This window comes from Bufo bufo, chromosome 3 (assembly GCF_905171765.1).
Source record: "Bufo bufo chromosome 3, aBufBuf1.1, whole genome shotgun sequence".
Taxonomy (NCBI): Eukaryota; Metazoa; Chordata; class Amphibia; order Anura; family Bufonidae; genus Bufo; species Bufo bufo.
In genome coordinates this window covers 132,252,460-132,273,871 of record NC_053391.1, presented here as the reverse complement: position 1 = coordinate 132,273,871, position 21,412 = coordinate 132,252,460, and the positions used below count along the sequence as shown (strand labels likewise).

The window sequence follows — 21,412 nt, the reverse complement described above, 5'->3', positions numbered from 1 at the left end:
TTACAATTAATACTGGGGAGGGAGGGGGGGCCGCACTGGCCACCAATAAGTTAAATACAGGAGGGGGGGGGGGGGCTGCCCCCTGCTGCCTGGCAGCATCTGTCATGTACACAGTTCTCAGTATATTCTAACTTGAAGCGTCCCCATCACCATGGGAACGCTTCTGTGTTTAGAATATACTGTCGGATCTGAGTTTTTCGAAGTGAAAAATCAGATCTGAAATAAACAGTTATGCAGACGGATCCGTTCTGAATGGATGCAAGCGTTTGCATTATAGGAGCGGATCCGTCTGTGCAGACACCAGACGGATCCGCTCCTAACGCAAGTGTGAAAGTAGCCTAAGTTTACTGACAGGAACTTGAAATGATAGTGAGTCCCCTATAGTACATGATGTGAAGGTGTTTTTTTTTGTTCTCTGTCCACTCCTGGTGGCTCATCTTGGATCTAATTTATCTATATTAATGTTTTTCGATGTTCCCAATTTGCTTTATAAAATAAAATAAAAGTGTCCGACTTGCATATTAAAGGAGTAATAAATTCTATCAAAAGTGAATTTGGACATGGTGTAACTTTATTCTATGCACTCCATCTTTATTCTCGCTCCACTGTTTGCAGGCTGTGCAGGGAGGGGATTGCTTCTTTATTGTATAGATGTGGCAGAGTACTTGTGGGCCTCTTTTTCACACCTACTAAGTGCCTTTTCCTTGTCTTTAGGCTGGAGGTGGAGAGTCACAAGCGTGAACTATGGAGGTACACCCTACACCATGTCTCTGAGTCAGTCCAACCAGAAGAGCAGGAGCGGGAACAGATTCTCTACAAAGATGTGAGTGAATGTCAAAGGTTGACTAGCGCACTTGGGGAGATATTTAAATGTAACTAAGGTAGCATTCATTTATTAAAACCAATAAAAAAAAAACTCGGCCTTCTTACTGTGGGCATTAAGGCTCTTGCTCTTGGACATTTTGAGGCCAATATATTGTCTAGGTTTAGGGGTAAGTCCACACAGGACAGAAAAAAATGGACAGATTTTGATGCAAATTGTTTGCAAAATTTGCCTGCTTTAAATCTAAGATTGTGGGTATTCAACATACGGTTTTATAGATTTATCTGCATACTACCTCTTGTATGTGTATTGTATATCAACATGGATATTCAGGGTCACTGTAAGGTTTATCCAGCCTCCTTGCAACTCATAGCACACCCCAACAACGACTCCAATTACAAGACTCAAAGGATTACTACAGCCAATTCTGTCAATCGGTGGGGGTTGCAAGGCAGTGTATGTCAGTACGGTAAATGTGTAGAGATGCCTCCATATTAACACTCTACAAGGAACAAACTTGGGCTACTTTCACACTGGCGTTTCTGGATTTGCTTGTGAGATCCGTTTCAGGGCTCTCACAAGCGGCCCAAAACGGATCAGTTCAGCCCCAATGCATTCTGAATGGATAAGGATCCGTTCAGAATGCATCAATTTGGCTGCGTTTGGTCTCCGTTGCATTTTTTAGACGGTCACTAAAACGCAGCTTGCAGTGTTTTAGTGACCGTCTGACGATGCGGAGCCAAACGGATCCGTTCTGACTTACAATGTACGTCAATGGGGACGGATCAGTTTTTCACTGACACAATATGGTGCAATTGAAAACGGATCCATCCCCCATTGACTTTCAATGTAAGTCAAGACGGATCCGTTTTGACTTAGACTTTTTTTTTTTTTATGAATAAGTTATGAACGGACACAAGCGTTTGCATTATCGCTGCGGATCCGTCTTTGCAGATAAAAGACGGATCCGCACCAAACGCGAGTGTGAAAGTAGCCGTAGATATGACATATTTCTGCAAATTAGAATTCATAATTATTGTTCATTTGCTGAATATCTCATAGTGAAAAGATACAATTATGTAGAAAAGACACCCAGTACTATAGTGCCAAGGAGAATGCAGCTATAGGCGTGCGATCCCTATCACAAAGCACTGATAATAAACTTGAGACAAAACACAATTGCCGCTGCGCTCCTTTCCCCATAAAACACCCTCCTACATAAAATATCAGTATCAAGAAAGCGTGATTACATTTCAACAGATACACTCCATAAGGTGTGAACACTGCGATCAGGTAATGGACTTGTACTAGTCAAGATTTTAGTGTACAGTTTACAGTACCTTTTGGGGCTATTTCTGTCACATCACCTATCCTTTATGCGCTACTTTATGCCTTTTGGCAGTGTATCTGCTGAATTTGAATCACACTTTCTTGATATTGTATGTAGGGTTGTGATTTACGGGGGAGAAGGACAGTAGCAGTTGTGTTTTGTCTACACTTTGAAATGTGCAAAGGTTTGGCTGTTCTTAGTAACACCCTCTTTCCAAGAAATCAGATCCTGCAAACAGTTCTCATCAAACAAGAAGTTTTCTTTCTTTAGGATTTTTTACACTATTCATTTCATAATGCTTTTGGTGCAGAAATATTCTTTGGTCATCTTGTATTTTCTCTTCTCTGAACTTTCACTGTACGTTTTAAAAAACTTTTTATAAATCAACAGTACATGCATGGGCGTAGCTATAGGGGGTGCAGAGGTAGCAGTCGCTACCGGGCCCAGGAGCCTGAGGGGGCCTAAAGACCCTTGTGCCACATAAGAAGACACACAACGCACTGAGGGAAGGGGGGCCCAAGCTGAACTCTTGCACCAGGGCCCATGAGCCGTTAGCTACGCCCCTGAGTACATGCAAATACAAGAAACATCTTGATATATGACTAGTATTCTGCAATTTTCATCAGTAATTGTCAGTCGCCCTGAGCTTGTGGGGTGGTCTAGCTGTTATGATGCCTCCCACACACTGCACTCATACAGAAAAGGGTAATCCTTCTACCCCATCGTTTTGTAGCATGTCCTCAGAAGCAGCAGCAACACAGAAGACCTTATACAGCAGTTCTGGGCAGTGCTGCTGTGAATCCATCACCGGAGCGAGATAAAAAATGTATAACAGCTTTCAGTAGTGTCTGTGTGTTTCTCTGCCTCTGTCTCGGTCCAGCAGCTCCCACTGCTCACTCCATAAACTTCTGTGGACAGCATTTAACCTCATCCCTCGGCGAGCCTATACACAGATTTTAGCTGTGAAGAGTGTAAATGGTCAGATATATATCTAATGGTCACCTATAGTGCTACTCCTCCTGTACACACACGACTTCTTACTCTGAAAAGTCACTTGAAGAAGAAACGTTTGATTAGTGCTTGAACAGTTCCTTGTTTTATGAATTACTTTTCTGGTGTATGATTTACTTTACAGCTGTATAGTCGGCATAAGGAATACTTGAACAACCTGGTGGGCTCAGATTTTGAAATGGTAAGTTATCCTGTGTCCATTGTGTTAACATGTAACAGTTTAAAGGGGTTTTCCATTTACTTGAAGTTGAAATTATGTTTGAGTGCTTATCAATGTAACAAAGTCCTCGATACACTGTTATTCTAAGTTAAGCTACAGTTGAGCATCTCTGCACAGCGATGTGAACTGACACACGCATTGACAGCGAGAACCGAATGAGTCTCTGGGATGCAGATGAATTACTGGGATTTGGGTGTCGCACGGCTCTCCTAGCCAGTAAATAGAGCAGAGGCACTCATGAACGCACACTACCACAGGAGTGAATTATAGGAATTGTAGTTTCAGGACCGTTTCTGGTCATGTGAGCAGGCACCGCAGCCATGAAAGTCTAAAATGGAATAGGATTGCAGCAAGAGCGAACAGTGAAAAAAAAGGCGCAGGCGATCCACTGGAATGTGAAATACACCAGGTTAGGGATGATACAGTACAGTCAGCATATAGCTGGATTTTTGAAAAATAGATTAGGTAACCGGAATACGCCTTTAACTTGTATGTAGGTTCATATAGGGCTGTTGTGATGGCTAACCTCCGGCACTCCAGCTGTGGTAAACCTACCACTCCCAATATGTACACTTGCTTGGCTGTTCTCAAAACTCTATAGAAATGAATGGAGCATGCTGGGAGTCGTAGTTTCACCACAGCTGGCGTGCCGGAGGTTAGCCATCACTAATATAGGGCATCCTTGTTTAATAGAATTGCATGTAATGTGCGGTGCTGTCAGTCACACTGCAGTGTTATCTACATTCAGCTCCTCACTTTGTAATTACAGGGAACAAACGCAATGAAAAATGTTTTTTTGATATTTCAGATGCTCAGTTGAATTATTTTTTTTTTTTAAGGGATTTCCAACTCTTTTTGTAATTTTTTTTTAGCAGGAAGCAGGTCAGTATGTAAAAAGAGAAAAAAACATCTATTTACAGCGTCCTGGTTCCACTGCTGTGGCTCCCATTCCTCTTACTTTTAGTGCCCACCTGGACCGGAAAGTGGTGATGTACCGTATACATGTATGTGACCACTGCATCCAATCAGTGGCCTCAGCAGTGATCTGTGCATGAAAAGTCATGTTCATGTATCTGGCACACCACCACTTCTAGTCCCAGGGGGACAGGAGTCACAGCACTGGAATCGGGACACTGACAAGGTGAATATAAGGCTGTCCAGACCCCTGCTAAATATTTTTTAGTGTTGGACTGCCCCTTTAAAATATGTCGGAATATTTATTGAAATGTTACAATGGTGTTATTTAAAAAATAAAGTGTAATTATATTTAATTTATTATTAAACAAGTAACATAAGCTCTTTTCTTACAGCCGCCCAGTGGAGCGTTGCGAGTATTTATCAATGGGGAGATCGGTGAGTGAATTACTTTGTGATTTATTATTATTATTATTGCAATCATTACTTGTACCTTTATTTTACACATATTGGGCAATTTATTATCATAGTTTATGACCAGAGGACATTTGATGCAAAGTGGTTATCACACAGATTTTGCTAACATCAGACTGCTGTGGGGTATAGAAAGGTGGTCACTGAATCATTGAGTGACTACCAGTGTTTAATGCTAGATGTGTGTATAGTAGAAATCTAAGAGCATAAGGCAAAAAACAGGGAATTAATGTATCGATTATGGTGGGAAGGAGCAAAGACAAGGGAGAATAAGACAGAAACAGGGAATGAACATGTTTGAAAGAGCTATTGGATATTGGGCTGAGAGAAGATATTAGGGTACTTTCACACTTGCGTTAAACTTTTCCGGTATTGAGTTCCGTCCTAGGGGCTCAATACCGGAAAAAAACTGATCAGTTTTATCCTAATGCATTCTGAATGGAGGGCAATCCGTTCAGTATGCATTAGTATGCATCAGTTCAGTCACTGTACGGTTTTTGGACGGAGAAAATACCGCACCATGCTGCGGTATTTTCTCTGTCCAAAATTCCAGAAAACTTGCTGGAATGCCAGATCCGGCATTATTTTCCATTGAAATGCATTAATGATCCGGCCTTAAGTGTTCTGGCAAAACTGATCCGGTTTTCGGTCTGCGCATGCGCAGACCTTTAAAAGTGTGAAAAAGATAAATACCGGATCCGTTTTTCCAGATGACAACGGAGAGATGGATCCGGTATTGCAATGCATTTGTGAGACAGATCCGGATCCATCTACAAATGGTATCCGTTTGCATACAGATTGCCGAATCCAGCAGGCAGTTCCGGCGACGGAACTGCCTGCCGGCATCCAACAACGCAAGTGTGAAAGTACCCTTAGGCTTAGGGCTCATGCACACGACCGTATGTATTTTGCAGTCCACAAAAAAACGGATCTGCAAAAAATACGGATGACATTCCGTATTTTGCAGAACGGAACAGCTGGCCCTTCATAGAACTGTACTATCCTTGTCCGTAATACGGACAATAATAGGACATGTTCTAATTTTTTGCAGAACAGAAATATGGACATACGGAATGCACACGGAGTAACTTCCGTTTTTTTTACGGACCCATTGAAGTGAATGGTTCCGTATACGGTCCACAAAAAAAACGCAACGACACTGAAAAAAAATACGTTTGTGTGCATGACCCCTTATACAGATAAACTTAAATAACAGGTTATTATGATTTTGTTTTAATGTGGCATTAAAGTGGTTGTGTTGTCAGTTAAAGGGGTTTTCCACGAGTAGAGTATTGATGACCTATCCCCCGCCGAACAGCTGTTTGAGAAGGCAGCGGCGCTCCTTCTCACTGTTTACCGCTGGCCAAGTGATGTCACGACTTATATCACTGGCCTTGGCGGGGCTAAGCTCTGTTCACTTGAATAGAGCTTAGCCCCCCCAGGCCAGTTGATACTAGTCGTGACTTCACTGGGACTGCGGTAAACAGTGAGAAGGCCGCGGCGCTACTGGAGCGCCGCTGCCTTCTTAAACAGCTGATCGGCGGGGGTCCCGGATGTCGGACCCCTGCCGATCAGAAACTGCCGATTTATCCAGAGGATAGATCATCAGTTTAAACAAAGTGCAGAACCCCTTTAAAATATAAAACTATACGGCGTAAAAAATGAAAATGTCTGTTTCCTTTCACTTACCCAAAAAATTTAGTGTCATAGACACTCCAAAATTGTGATAATAAAAAGTACAGATTGTCTCGCAAAAAATGAACCCTCACAGCTCCGTAGACATAAGATTAAAAAAGTCATGAGGGTCAGAATATTAAACAAGTATTAATAAATAAGGGTACTTTCACACTAGCGTTTTTCTTTTCCGGCGCTGAGTTCTGTCCTAGGGGCTCAAATCCGGAAAAGAACTGATCAGTTTTATCCTAATGCATTCTGAATAGAGAGCAATCCGTTCAGGATGTCTTCAGTTCAGTCTTTTTGACTAATCAGGCTTTTCAGAAAACCGTAGCATGTTGTATTTTTAACTCCAGCCAAAAATCCTGAACACTTTGACTGAACGCCGGATCCAGTCTTTTTCCCATTGACTTGCATTAACGCCGGATCCGGCGCCGTGTGTTCAGTCAAACCGGAACCGGCTTTTGCATGTTAAACCCGAAAAATGTGAAAAAAAAAGTTAAAGTCCATAAATGGCGGATCCGTTTTTTCCAATGCATTTTTTCATTGTCATCAAAATCCTGATCAGGATTCAAATGTAATCCGTTTTCACACGTTTTTTCGGATCCGGCGGGCAGTTCCGGTGTCGGAATTGAACGCCGGATTCAAACAACGCTAGTGTGAAAGTAGCCTAAGTATTAAAACACAAGGAAAACTATATAAATGTGGTATCGTTGTAATCATACTGTAATCCTAATGAAGGCCACCGGTCAGTTTTACTTCATAGTGAACGCCTTAAAAACAAAACCCATAAAACTGTGGCAGAATTGCATTTTCTCGCTCGTATCATTGGGGGACACAGGACCGTGGGTATAGCTGTTTGCTGCCACTAGGAGGCGACACTAGGCTGAATACTGTTAGCTCCTCCTCTGCCAGCTATACCCCCTCCAGCATGGAGAGAGCATATCAGTTTTTAGCTTAGTGTCGTAGGAGGCAGACCTCCCTGCTTAGCAGGGTGGCTTCCTTAGATTTTTCTTTTTTTTTTTTTTCTTTTTCTCCAATTTAACATCTGGATGGGAAACAGTCGCATTGCCTCTCTGTCTACCTGGGGAGGCTGGCCAGTGTCGGTTGTACCACCGCCCTGCCTCCCCCAAGAAGAAAAGGTGGACCAGGGCTGCCTCGCTCCCCTGCTTCCTGCCAGCGCAAGGGCCACCTGTCCTCCAAGACCTTCACTCACCAGTCCCCTGCCACTTGTGTGCCAGTGACTGTAGAGGTGGCCCTGCTGGATTATGATGGAAGGGTGAAGAACACAGATGAAGGCAGGTGAGTATATCCCTCTCCCATTCCCACACCTTCCTCTCCACTCTCAACACTCTGCCTGGTCCCAGATTAGGACAGCAGGCATCGCGGGGGGGTCATCGGGAGGGGGTAGCGATTCCACTACTGAGGCGGACGCCATTACGCCGCCGCTGGCATGCGGGGGTTAACTTGTGGGTCCGGTCGTAATTGGAGGCCAGCTGCCTGGCGACTCCGCTATTGTGGGCACCGGGGTCGCTGTTTTTTCTGTCCCAGCGCATCGTTATCTGCCCTCTCCTCCCCCGCTGCTGGGCCCTGGTGCATGCGTTATTCTGGGACTCCCGACCGTCTTGTCGGGATAGCTATGCGCCGCAGACTGCGAGACATGGCAGGGGGGCGTGGCTAGACGGTAGCGTGCTGCGCTCGGTTTCGCGCCAGTCATGCTCCTCAGCGTCCTAAGGTGGCGGGGCTAGTTTTCCCACCGCGACAGGACATTCCCTCCTTCCGCGGATCTCTGCAGCTCTCGGTCAGGGAACACAGGACCTGGGTTTGGCGGCCATTCTGGTAGGAATATCGCTACCACCTCCAGCATTGAGCGCTATTGCAGCACACATGTCTGACCCAATCAGTACTTCCCCTCAGGCCAGCTACTATGCATGCACTACTTGCAAGGTAAAATTCCCTCGTGGACAGGCAGACTCTCTGTGCTCGGCATGCCATGCGCCCATGCATGTCCAACCCGGCCCCCCTCCTCTGGTCCTGCACTTATGTGGGCTGGAATCTGTCAGTGTGGAACCAGACTGGGCACAGGCCCTGTCCCGGGCAGTGGAGGACCTATCTAAGATATCCCAATCCACCCTTTCTCTCATGGGTCGTTTGGTTGATAAATCGCCACCTGCGCAGTCCGCACCGTCTCAGGGCGTCCACTCCAGGGGCAGGCCTCCTAGCAAGCGTTGCAGAGCAGGACACCATTCTTCCTCTGATGCCTCAGCATCCCCTCCCCCTCCCGGTTCCCAATCACAGGCGTCCTCCCTCCTGGGAGACGCAATGTTGGAGGGGGAGATTGCGGATTCGGACTCTGAGGTGGATCCGGCACAGTCTTCCCAAATTGCATCCATGGTGGATAGCCTGGTATCTGCCGTCCGTGACACTTTCCAGGTGCAGGACGACCTTCCCTTCACCAGCCACCAGGGGGTGTCTTTTTTTTTGCTCAAAGCATGCCCCCAAGACTTTCCTCTTGCACAATGACTTCTCTGGTTGTCTCCAAGGCATGGGGCCAGCCAGGTCTGCGCTTTCTGGTCCCAAAGCGGCTGGACCTGCTCTATCCTTTTCCCACTGAGTGTGTGGCGAAATGGTCCTCTCCTCCAAAGGTGGATCCCCCGGTTGCTCGCCTTGCGAAAAATACGGCGATTCCGGTAGCCGATCCTCTCTCCATGACCCTGTGGACCGTCGCATAGAGTCTCTCGCTGTCCGTCTTTGCGGCCAGTGGCTCAGCACTAAGGCCCATTTTTGCTTATGCCTAGGTGGCCAAGGCGGTCTCTGAGTGAGCCCTCCGTTTGAACCAGGACTTGGCGGCGGATCTCCGCCCAGCTGAGCTCCAATTCTTGGCGGTTCAAATCTCTCAGGCAGGGAAGTATCTTTGTGAGGCGGCCCTGGACGCTGGGGCAATGGTCGCGCGCTCCTCGGCCCTTACGGTATCTATCCGCTGAAAACTGTGGCTTAAAGTTTGGGCGGCAGATTCCTCCTCTAAGCGATTACTTTCGGGCCTTCCTTTTGCCAGGTACCGACTCTTTGGTACCCGACTAGACAAAATCATTTCGGAAGCGACGGGTGGAAAAGAGCACCCATCTTCCACAGCCAAAAAAAAAGCGTACATTTTGTCCTAGGGCTTCGGCTTCCCGGTTCCTAGTCCTTTCACCGATTCTCTGGCACCCGACCGGCGGGGTAACATGTCTGCCAGGCCTCCCACACAGGACCAGCGGAAAAAAACGTCTTTTAAACCCCAACCGGCCTGGCGCCCGCGTCTTCCGCATGAAGGTGCACCCCTGCCCTTGTGGGTCGTCTCCTCCTTTTTCAGGAGACATGGCAGGCTCACATCTCGGACGCATGGGCACTCGAGGTCGTAACCTCGGGTTACAAAATAGAGTTTACATCCACCCTTCCCAACCGTTTTTTCCTTTCACAACTTCCCAGGGATCCAGTTCGGGCTGCGGCATTCTTCCAGGCGGTTTAATCCCTCCTCGCACGGGGTGTGATAACTCTGGTTCCTCTGGAGGAACTATTTGCGGGTTTTTATTCAAATCTGTTCGTGGTTCCCAAAAAAGAGGGCGCTGTCCGCCCGGTTCTAGATCTAAAGGTGGTAAACCGGTTTCTCCATGTTCAACGATTCAGAATGGAGTCCTTTCGCTCCGTGGTTGCTTTGTTGGTTCAAGGGGAATTCCTAGCGTCCATAGATATTCAGGACGCCTACTTGCACATCCCTATCGCAGCCGCCCACCAATGCTTTCTCTGTTTCGCTATTCAGTCGTGCCATTACCAGTTTGTCGCCCTGCCCTTCGGCTTGGCGACAGCTTCGCGGGTATTCACGAAGGTACTCGCTCCCCTCCTAGCCCTTCTACGATACAGGGGCATTACTCTGCTCCCTTATCTGGACGACATCCTGATCAAGGCTCTGACAGTCGCTCAGTGCAAAGGAAGTCTACAGGTCACCTTGGACACGCTCTCTCGCTTCGGCTGGCTGGTGAACCTGCAGAAGTCTTCCCTGCGTCCCTCCACACAGATCAGATTCCTCAGCATTATATTGGATTTGGGCGTGGCGTTGTTATGCCTCCCCCGGACAAGAGGCTGGATCTCAGCGGTCGGTCTGTCTGCTCCTCCAGCGTCGAAGCCCGTCAATTTGCAATTGTATGTGCATACTGGGTGCGATGGTAGCCTCCTTCGAGGCAGTTCCATTCGCACAATTCCACACCCGGTCTTTTCAACGTGCCATATTGTCGTCCTGGGACAAATCCCCGGATTCCCTGGATCTGAGTATTCACCTGTCTCGACAGGTACGGTTGGCACTCAGCTGGTGGATCGCACCTGGAAGTGGGGAAGTCCACCACAGACGCCAGCCTTCAAGGTTTGGGCGGGGTCTTTGCCACCGAGACAGTCCAGGGCGTTTGGTCTCTATCGGAGTCCAAACTGCCCATCAACATCTTGGAGCTCCAGGCCATTTATCTGTCCCTTCGGCATTGGACCCCTCTCCTGGAGGGCCGTCCACTCAGGGTACAGTCGGACAATGCCATGGCTGTAGCTTATATCAACCACCAAGGAGGGACCCGCAGCCTTACAGTGATGAAGGTATATGCAAAGATTCTACAGTGGGCGGAAGCCCACGTTCCGGTGATCTCAGCGGTCTACATCCCGGGAGTGGACAATTGGACGATTTTCTCAGCCAGACGACGGTGGACCCAGGGAGTGGTCCCTTCATCCGAGGTGTTCGAGGTGCTCTGTCTCCGTTGGGGCCAACCAGACGTGGACTTGATGGCGTCCAGACTCAATTACAAGATCCCTTGCTTCTCCCCTTGCGCAAGAGACCCCAAGGCATACAACGTAAACGCCCTTGTGGTGCCATGGGACGGCTTTTCTCTCCTGTACGTCTTCCCAGCCCTTCCTCTTCTGCCTCGGATTCTGCACAGAATCAGGATGGAGGGCATCCGGACGATCCTGATCGCCCCGGACTGTCCTCGCCGAGCGTGGTACTCCGACCTCATTCTTATTCTAGGGCTCAGGGCCGACCTTCTTTCGCAGGGTCCGGTCTTCCACCAGAGTTTAGATACGCTACGTTTGACGGGTGTGGCTATTGAAACCTTCCTTCTAAGTGGAGAGGTTTCTCTGATACGGTCATTCGAATGATGATTAAGGCCAGAAAACCCACGTCGTCCAAAATCTATTACCGGACTTGGAAGTCCTTCCCGCGTTTCTGTGAGGAACACAGTCTCCCTCCCAGACGGTTCGCCCTTCCTCCTATTCTGGCATTTCTTCAGTCCAGATTGGAACTTGGACTCGCGATTAGTTCCTTGAAGGGACAGATCTCAGCCCTGTCCATCTTTTTCCAGAGTTCCCTGGCTGGGTTAGGCCCTGTCAAGACATTTCTGCAGGGGGTGCCTTACACAATGCCTCCGTATTGTCCCCCATTGCATTCTTGAGACTTGAACCTGGTCCTGGGCTCGCTCCAGGCTGCTCCTTTCGAGCCTTTGAGTGAGGTCTATCTTCGCTTGCTCTCCTGGAAAGTGGCCTTTTTAGTGGCCATCACGTCTGTCAGGAGCATTTCGGAACTGGCAGCCCTTTTTTGCAAGGAGCCCTTTCTGGTGTTCCACCAAGATAAAGTGGTGCTCCGCCCAGTTCCTTCTTTTCAGCCGAAAGTGGTGTCGGCCTTTCCTGTCAACGAGGACATTGTTATTATCAAAGAGAGCGCATGCTCCATCGGCTTGATGTGGTGCGGGCTTTGAGGATCTACCTGTCCGTTTCTGATTCTTTTCGGCATATGGACTCTTTGTTTGTAGTCCCTGAAAGTCCTTGCAAGGGATTGTCGGCCTCCAAGGTGACGATTGCCAGGTGGATTCGGTCAGCGATTGCCGAGGCATACCGCTCCCGGGGCAAGGCGCCTCCCCCTGGGATCACGGCCCACTCTTTCTGAGCAGTCGGGGCTTGTTGGGCTCACCTCCACCATGCTTCTGCGTCTCAATTGTGTAAGGCTGCGACTTGGTCCTCCTTGTACACGTTCACAAAATTTTACTGGGTGCATTCTCTGGCCTCGGCGGATGCTGCTCTGGGCCGCATGGTCTCGCAGGCCGCAGTGTAGTAACTTCCTCGAGGGAATTGTTTTCCCAGGGGTTCTGGTTTTCCCTCCCCGTGGACTGCTTTAGGACGTCCCACGGTCCTGTGTCCCCTAATGATACGAGCGAGAAAACGAGATTTTTGTGAACTCACCTGTAAAATCTCTTTCTCGCTTAGTTCATTGGGGGACACAGCTCCCACCCAATTTTCTTAGTGCGGCATGTAGGGGCAGTTGGTTGCCGGTTGGAACCTCGGTTCTGGTTTGGTCCTACGGCGGTGTGCGGTTCTAGTTTGTTTTTCAGTTTACTTTCTGCTTCTCCTACTGCTAGGGCACAAACTGATATGCTCTCTCCAGGCTGGAGGGGGGTATAGCTGGCAGAGAAGGATCTAACAGTTTCACGGTCCTGTGTCCCCCAATATACTAAGCGAGAAAGAGATTTTACAGGTGAGTTCACAAAAATCGTGTTTTTTCTAATTCCACCCCATTTGGATTTTTTTTGTTGTCCAGCTTCCCACTATATTATATGCAACAGCAAATGGTGTCATTATAAAATACAACTTGTGCTGAAAAAAACAAGGCCACATATGGCTATGTGAATGGAAAAGTAAAGTTTTTTTTTTCTAGGAAGGCAGGAATTAAATCAAAACAAAAATGCAAAAATTGAATATCGCCATGTCATCAAAGAGTTAAGGGGGTAGAGCCAGAAGACGGGGATATCCCATGAAGGACAGATAGGACATCATGTTGCATCTGTAAACACCAGAATCTTGTGATCACGTGACGGCAGGGCAGAACCGACATATGAAAAGGGTTTACATATATAATACATTCATGCTAATTGTACTTGTTTTTGTATGAAATTTTGGTTAAATTAGTACAGTGGGAGAGAGAAACCTGCCCACAAGGGCTTACAATCTACAAGAGAATGAGTAAGGAGACAGTAGATAAGGCTGGTTTATTGTAGGCTTTCCTCCGAAAAGTTGGGTTTTCAGGTTGCTTTTGGAAGTTAGTATGGTGGGGACGGTCTGATTTGCTGAAGTAGTGAGTTTTAGAGTATAAGGAGATGCATGGGGAAACTATTTGAGGTGATTGTATGAGGAGCAGACAAAATAAGAGTAAAGAAGGAGGTACCGTATTTGGGGAGGTAGGGGCAAGTGTGGGTGGTAGATGCAAGGAGAGGACAGGTTATGGACAGCCTTGTATGTTTTTAGACAACTATTGAGACATAATAAAAGTTTTGATTGGTGGGGGTCTGAGTGCTGAGAACTAAGAGAGAGAAGCACTCGCATATCACACTCTATTTCCTCTCTGCAGGAGGGAGACACTCAGTAGAAAGTCTATGGGCCCACAAATTGGTTTTCAATTCAATCCCATCTCCTGCAATAAGGAGCGACCGCACTATATGAGAGTGCCTCTCTCTCCTCGTTTCATCGATTGGTGGGGGTCTCGGCACTCAAAACCCACCGATCAAAACTTTTGATCTGTCTCTATAACATGTGAAAAGTTTTGATACGTGACCCTTTATTATTTTGATCTGAATTCACTAGGCAGTAGTGAGCCAGTGCAGAGATTGACAGAGGGGGTCGGACAATGCTGTAAATTTAATCTTATGGGTATGAAAAAAAATTATGCACATGGTGATGATAAACTGATCACTAAGTGTATTGTTTTTTTATTCAGAGAAATGCATTGATTTTAATATTATATCCGATTTTTAATTTTGCCACAGTATCTGCACATGAATATGAATATGATAATCTCTATGTTCATTTCTTCATGGAGCTACCAAAACGTAAGTATCTAGAGTGAAGATTTTCATGATTACTGATTGTCAGTCACATTTGGACAGGATTCCAGTGTTTCTGCTGTAATATAGCAGCATCTAATGTTGCTTATGCTTGTGTATAAAAGTAACTACTCTAAGCTGCATACCTCCTCAAATCTAATTGATACAACCCTTACTTGACTATGATGATGATGATCAAAGGTCCATGATCACAGGCATATTGGTGCCCATTAATGAGCACCAACTGACAGTGTATAGAAAGTGATCGGTGCTCGTTTAAGGATGTTTTTACACATTCTCCACGACAATATACTTACCGTATTTTTTCGAACTAGAGAAAACACTTTTTTTTGGGTGGGGGGGAGGGGTGGGGGAATGGCAGTGCATCTTACAGTCTGAATGCTAATGACTGCTTCTATTAAGGAAGTGGTCATTAGCATGCAGAAAGCATGTACACACCCTCCCTATTCTTCTTCCGGCCCCACTCTGCACTGTGTCCTGGACTGCGTACAGCATTAGTACATAGTGCACCGTCCTGAGCAAGTGAGGGTAAGTTTATTTATTTTAATGTCTGATCCAGGGCTCATAAGTGGTCTCATCTGGTGCTTATTTTGGGGGTCTCATCTGAGGCTGATGGAGGATGGGGGACTCTGATCTGAGGCTGATGGAGGTTGGGGGGGGGGGGGGAGGGGGTCTGATGGAACTTGGCTGATTTTTGAGGTCTGATTGGGGGGTCTGATTTTGGGGTCTGATGAGGATTGGGCATCTGATCTGAGGACTGCTGAAAACTTTTTTTTTTTCTTATTTTTCCTCCTCTAAATCCTATGTGTGTCTTATAGTCCGAAAAATATGGTACCTACTGATTCTAATGTGTTTATTTACACATCAGTGATTTTCCACTGACCGTGGGTCTACATGATCCGTGTTTGGTCATTGGTTTTCACAGACCATTGCTAGAACATGCTGTGGAAATCCCTTTTCAGCCTTGCTGTGTCTGTGGAGTATTGATGACACACAGATAACACGAACCAAGCACAGATTCTTCACGGACATCATAACAGGTGAACCACTGACTATCTTGTCATGGATGACATCACGGACATGTGAAAGAGGCCTCACACTGGGCAATAACCATCAAAGAGCATTAGAAAAGGCTAATCTTCCATATTTCCATATTTCCTTAAAGGGTTGTCCAGGATCTTGATTCTAGTGACCTATCGTCAGAGTAGGCCACCAGTATCAGCTGTTTCCTTGTAATTCTGGAAGTTGGTGCCGGAACTACACAGCCCAGAAATGGTAACTGCGCCACTGCTCAGCTTGAGGTGAGTGCGAGCAGCACTGCAGATACCAGCTTTATCCACTTCAGAACTGACGGAGCTGTGTAGTTCTGGAGCTACAAGGTAACAGCTGATCAGCAGGGTGTAACCCTGGATAAACTCTAAAGCTAGGGTTCCACAGTGCTATAGGGTTTTACAGTGATTTTTGCAATATATATATTTTTGCAATCTTATGGGCCATTGTGGCATGCATGATGCTATATCACAGACTTTGGAAATGCAGGGACCACATTGATCAACTTTAATTCACAGGGGAAATAAAATCACAGCTCCTATTTAAATCTGCGGACTGTCTAAGTAATTTACTGATGTATAAGGTCCTACTGAATAAGAGACACTTAGTAGCTGTTCTTTGTTCAGGGTAACAGATTAGGGGTGGCTGATATAGGCGATATGCGATATAAATTTGTGCCACGATATGGATTTTGTGAATATCGCCTATATCGCCGGACCGCGATATGATCGTGCTCTCGGCGCGCACCATGTTCTCCTGAGCCGGCACAGTGGAGAAGGAGGGAGTCCCTCCCTCCCCACTGTGTGCGGCTGCCGCTGACCACCAATGAGAACAGAGTAGGAGGAGGAGGGGAGTGACTGTGGCCACTGCGCCACCAATGAATGTGCCGGCCATATAACCAATCGGAGCCCCAGCATTACACTGCTGGGACTCCGATCGGTTACCATGGCAGCCAGGAGTCACGCTACTGAAGTCCTGGCTGCCATGGTATGTTAGTGAGCAGCATTATACTCGCGTGCGCCGTGGCCGCCTGTCGCTCCTTCTTCTGTCTGTGCGGTGCATTGCTAATGCTTATAGCCTTAGCAATGCGCCTTACAGACCTATGAGAAGAAGGAGCGCCTGGCGGCCACGGCGCACGTGAGTATAATGCTGCTCACTAACATACCATGGCAGCCAGGACTTCAGTAGCGTGACTCCTGGCTGCCATGGTAACCGATCGGAGCCCCAGCATTACACTGCTGGGACTCCTATCGGAACTGCCCACTGCCACCAATGATGGGGGGGACCCTGTGGCCACTGCCACCAATGATTAATACTGAGGAGGGAGGGGGATGGGTTTGAGTTACCAGAGGGGGCTGATAAGAGGGAGAGGCTGGGGGACACATGAGAGGCTGGGGGGCGGATCAGGGGCTGGGGGCGGATCAGAGGCTGGGGGGCACATGAGAGGCTGGGGGGCACATGAAAGGCTAGGAGGCGGATCAGAGGCTGGGGGGCACATGAGAGGCTGGCTGCCATGGTCAGCTCCCTGCTGTTGTGTGCACAAAGCACAGGGCAGCAGGGAGAGTGTAAAGTCCTATTCACCCTAATAGAGCTCTATTAGGGTGAATAGGACAAGGGTTCTAGCCCTTAAGGGGGCTAATAGTAATTAAATAAAAAGTAAAAAAAAAAAAGTTTAAACACCCCCCCCCCCCAAACATAGAAAACAATATATCGCGATATATATATCGCATATCGCACATGCTTAAATTTATATTGCAATATAGATTTTAGGCCATATCGCCCACCCCTTTATCAGATAAAGGTCCTGAATGAAGGAACCCTCCACTATTAAGCCAAAATTAGCAAACAGTGTAATTTAAAATGAGTTTTCTAAACCAGACAGCCCATGTAAGAACTTGCGATGGTGTGTCTTTGGATTATTGGCAATAGGTCCCGCAAGTTATGACCCAAAGCAGTGATTTGATGACCGCCTCAGTAGAAATATTGCAGAATCTCTTGTGTCTGACTGAACCTTTTGTGAAAAGGGTAAAAAAAAAAATTTATATAACATGTAAAATTTGATTTGATGAAGAAACCATTTCTTGATCTTTTCTCTGCAGACTGGTCCAGTCCTGCCTTCCAAGAACTTTCAGGTGTTACTCAAAGCTGTAGATCTAAAACTCACAAAAGGGTAAGCACCTGCTCTCATTTGTCACATGCAATTTTGGTTCTATATTATTTACTATTATATAAGTTTATGCTTTATTTCCTGCACCATAACTTACAGTTGTGTTCAAAATAATAGCAGTCAGACATCACTAACCTGATCAATCACTGTTTTTGGTAGAAATGATATTTCTACATGGCAAATAATTTACTAGCAGGTGTAGTACAGTAATAGAAACCCAACAGACCCAACAGTCATGGCATGCATGCTGCTGATTCTTTGTAATTCAATCACTTATTGAAAGGGGAATGTTCAAAATAATAGCAGTGTGGAGTTCAATGAGTGAGGTCATTCATTATTTGAAAAACAGGTGCCAATTATTGCCCTTTTTTAAGGAAGGAAGGCAGCAAATGTTGTACATGCTGGTTACAGTGCATTTCTCTCTGAAATTCTGAGGAAAATTGGTTGTTTCAGACATTGTTCAGAAGAACAGCGTACCTTGATTAAAAAGTTGATTGGAGAGGAGAAAACATATAAAGAAGTGCAGAAAATGATAGGCTGCTCAGCTAAAATTATCGCAAATGGTTTAAAATGGAAACCAAAACCTGAAAGACGTGGAAGAAAGCGAAAAACTACCATTCGAATGGATAGAAGAATAGCCAAAATGGCAAAGACTCAGCCAACAATCAGCTCCAGGAAGATCAAAGAAGGTCTAAAGTTACCTGTGAGTACTGTTACAATTAGAAGACGCCTATGTGAAGCCAAGCTATCTGCAAGAAGTCACCGCAAAGTCCCCACTGTTGAAAAAAAGACATGCGCTGAAGAGGTTATAATTTGCCAAAGAGCATATTGACTGGCCTAAAGAGACATTTTGTGGACTGATGAAAGTAAGATTGTTCTTTTTGGGTCTAGTGGCCGGAGACAGTTTGTCAGACGACCCCCAAACACTGAATTCAAGCCACAGTACACTGTGAAGACAGTGAAGTATGGTGGTGCAAGCATCATGATATGGGGATGTTTCTCATACTAAGGTGTTGGGCCTATTTATCGAATACCAGGGATAATGGATCAGTTTGAATACATTAGAATACTTGAAGAGGTCATGCTGCCTTATGCTGAAGAGGAAATGCCCTTGAAATGGGTGCTCCAACAAGACAACGACCCCAAACACACCAGTAAATGTGCAACATCTTGGTTCCAGACCAACAAGATTGACGTTATGGAGTGGCCAGCCCAATCCCCAGATCTTAATCCAATAGAAAACTTGTGAGGTGACATCAAAAATGCAGTTTCTGAGGCAAAACCAAGAAATAGAGAAGAACTGTGGAATGTAGTCCAATCATCCTGGGCTGGAATACCTGTTCACAGGGGCCAGAAGTTGGTTGACTCCATGCAACACAGATGTACAGCAGTTCTCAGAAACAGCGGTTATACAACTAAATATTAGTAAAGTGATTCAAAGAAAAGCAAAATCTTGAAACATTTTTCAGTTTATATAGTGAATGTATGAGTTTGTAAAGAAGAATACATACACTGCTATTTTTTTTTTTTTTTGAACAGTCTAATATTCACTTTTCTTCAATTTTTTTAGAGGAACAACACAAATTTGATATATTTTTCTTCATGTTTTGATTTGGAATAGAATGTGTAATGTTCCCAATGCATTTGTGTGTGTGGAAATAAAAGCTATTAGAAGGATTTTGAGCTTTATTCACTTTTTTAAACACACTGCTATTATTTTGAACACAACTGTACGTACTTGTGGTCTTTGTAGAGATTAGATTTATACTAAATCATTTTTATGACTATGTGAAGGAATAGATCTTTTTGGGGGCTTGCCTAATGTCTTTTTCAGCCTAATTATTCTCCTTCAGCTGCACAGCTAGAGGCATCTCTCTCACAAGCAGGGGCATCTGCCTTCTGTGGACTCTGCCAGCACTGTACTGCTGTGACGTCTTTTTCCTTCCCACTATGTTTGTTTTCAGCTCTGGAGCTTACAGAACAGATAAGGAGTGGGAGATCAGACTTGCAGAAAGCCTGTGAGCTTTAGAAGAAGTGTAGAAGCAGTTCTTTTATCAGACTCTGGATATCTCTGCTAGCTCTGACTCTTTAAACCTTTGGCAACATCATGCAAATGTATGTCAAATGTGTGCGAGGATCAGGCTAAACAACCACTCCATACATGGTTGTTGCTGGCTGTATTATGCAGCTGACACCTATCTGTAATGTCCAAGATTGGAGAGAACTCTGATCCTGGACATTTAAGCCCTCAGATGGTGTGGTTAATAGTCATGCGAATCATGTATATGACCATATCCCTGCAAGGTGGCCAACGGGGTAGGGAAGGGATTTAAGGTAAGTAGACTATTTTCTTAAAATTTGTGTATGAGACAAATTTTCTTAATTTGTATATGAGACATATTTCCTAGACTGGTACGGCCGTTTTATCTCTTATTTCACCTCTCTTGTCCGCCAGGAAAATGTTGCTTATTTCTGCCACCCTTTCAGTTTTGAGATGTTCCTGTCAGAAGAAGTGGAGTCTGAGGGTAGGTTGTTGGATGAGAGAATGAAATTGATGTGCGCTCGCAGAATCTTGTAAATATAAATATTCACTTCTTTTCAGATATACCCCAATGGCCAGTTTTGTATTTTGAGGTTCTTTCTCTGGACATTTGGCAGAGGTATCGTGGTGAAGGATATGGATCGGTTGTGCTTCCACAAACCCCAGGCAAGTGTTCTTCGGAAATTTAAAAAGAAGCTGCTTTCACTTGGTGCTGCGCTCAGACTGTACAGCATATTTTATGAACTAGAGAGTGTAACTGAATCCATTAGACAGCCCCTAAAGTACTAAACGGGGACGTGACCTGGTTCTGTGGTGTCACACAGGGTATGACGAGATTGCTCCTGGTTACTAAGCAGCTCTGAAAAGGATCATGTAACATACACTCTACAATGCCTAAGATTGTATCATATCATTCTTCTTAGAGCAACTGACCGGATGTGCGGGGTCATGCGATCAGGGGCGTAGCTATAGGGGGTGCAGAGGTAGCAGTCGCTACCGGGCCCAGGAGCCTGAGGGGGCCCAAAGACCCTTGTGCCACATAAGAAGACACCGGTATTATAGAAAGTGCCTGCTGGTCAAGTTACACCTCTGGCTGGAGGGAAGGGGTTAGGTCAAGAATTTGGCATGGGGAGGGGGGGGGGGCGTTTAAATTTTTGCTTCAGGCAGGACGAAGGCTATGTGCTTCCCTGCCCCTGGCCACAAAGCCCTGAGGGACGGGGGGCCCAAGCTGAACTCTTATACTAGGGCCCATGAGCCTTTAGCTACGCCCCTGCATGCGATACATCATATGACTCCACAGAACCAGGAACCCCTTTTTATTCCAGATCCCTTGTCTTTAACTTTGATACACGTGACTGTTTAGTGTAGTTCTGTAAAGGCTTCACACTGATACGCAAAGTGACTGATATACTATAGAGGTACAGCACTATGCATTGGATAGCGGCTGTGCATGTTATTGCAGCTCAGTCCCATTCACTTGATTAGAACTGAGCTGCAGGAAGGACATGTGGCATGCGACCTCTCGCGTCAGGTCAAGAAAAAGGCCACAACGCTCAGCCATGCTGCCCCTTCCAACAGCTGATCGGCAGGGCTGCTGAGAGTCTTGACCCCTATTGGTCAGATATTTGTGTCCTGTCCTACTTGGCTCCGGCAGTCCCATAGAGAATAAATGGAGTGGCAGGCATGCTCAACCTGATGCTCCATCAGATTGGGGGACTGGCAATGGTTGGACCCACACCGATTAGTTAGTTATCCCCCCATCCTGTGTATAGGGGATAACTTAAAAACTTGGCACTACCCCTT

The 21,412-nt window shown here is 46.1% G+C and overlaps 1 protein-coding gene across 1 annotated transcript in view; it reads left to right on the top strand.

Annotated features, from left to right (window-relative positions):
• The window catches only part of MKS1 (MKS transition zone complex subunit 1), a 53,779-nt gene that overhangs the window by 18,501 nt on the left and 13,866 nt on the right, over positions 1-21,412 (top strand). Inside the window, exons 8-14 of the mRNA XM_040423596.1 lie at positions 715-823; positions 3,289-3,345; positions 4,695-4,737; positions 14,274-14,336; positions 17,501-17,571; positions 20,024-20,093; positions 20,171-20,275. Coding sequence (XP_040279530.1) covers positions 715-823; positions 3,289-3,345; positions 4,695-4,737; positions 14,274-14,336; positions 17,501-17,571; positions 20,024-20,093; positions 20,171-20,275 — 518 coding nt within the window. The remainder of the gene's footprint in view (positions 1-714; positions 824-3,288; positions 3,346-4,694; positions 4,738-14,273; positions 14,337-17,500; positions 17,572-20,023; positions 20,094-20,170; positions 20,276-21,412) is intronic.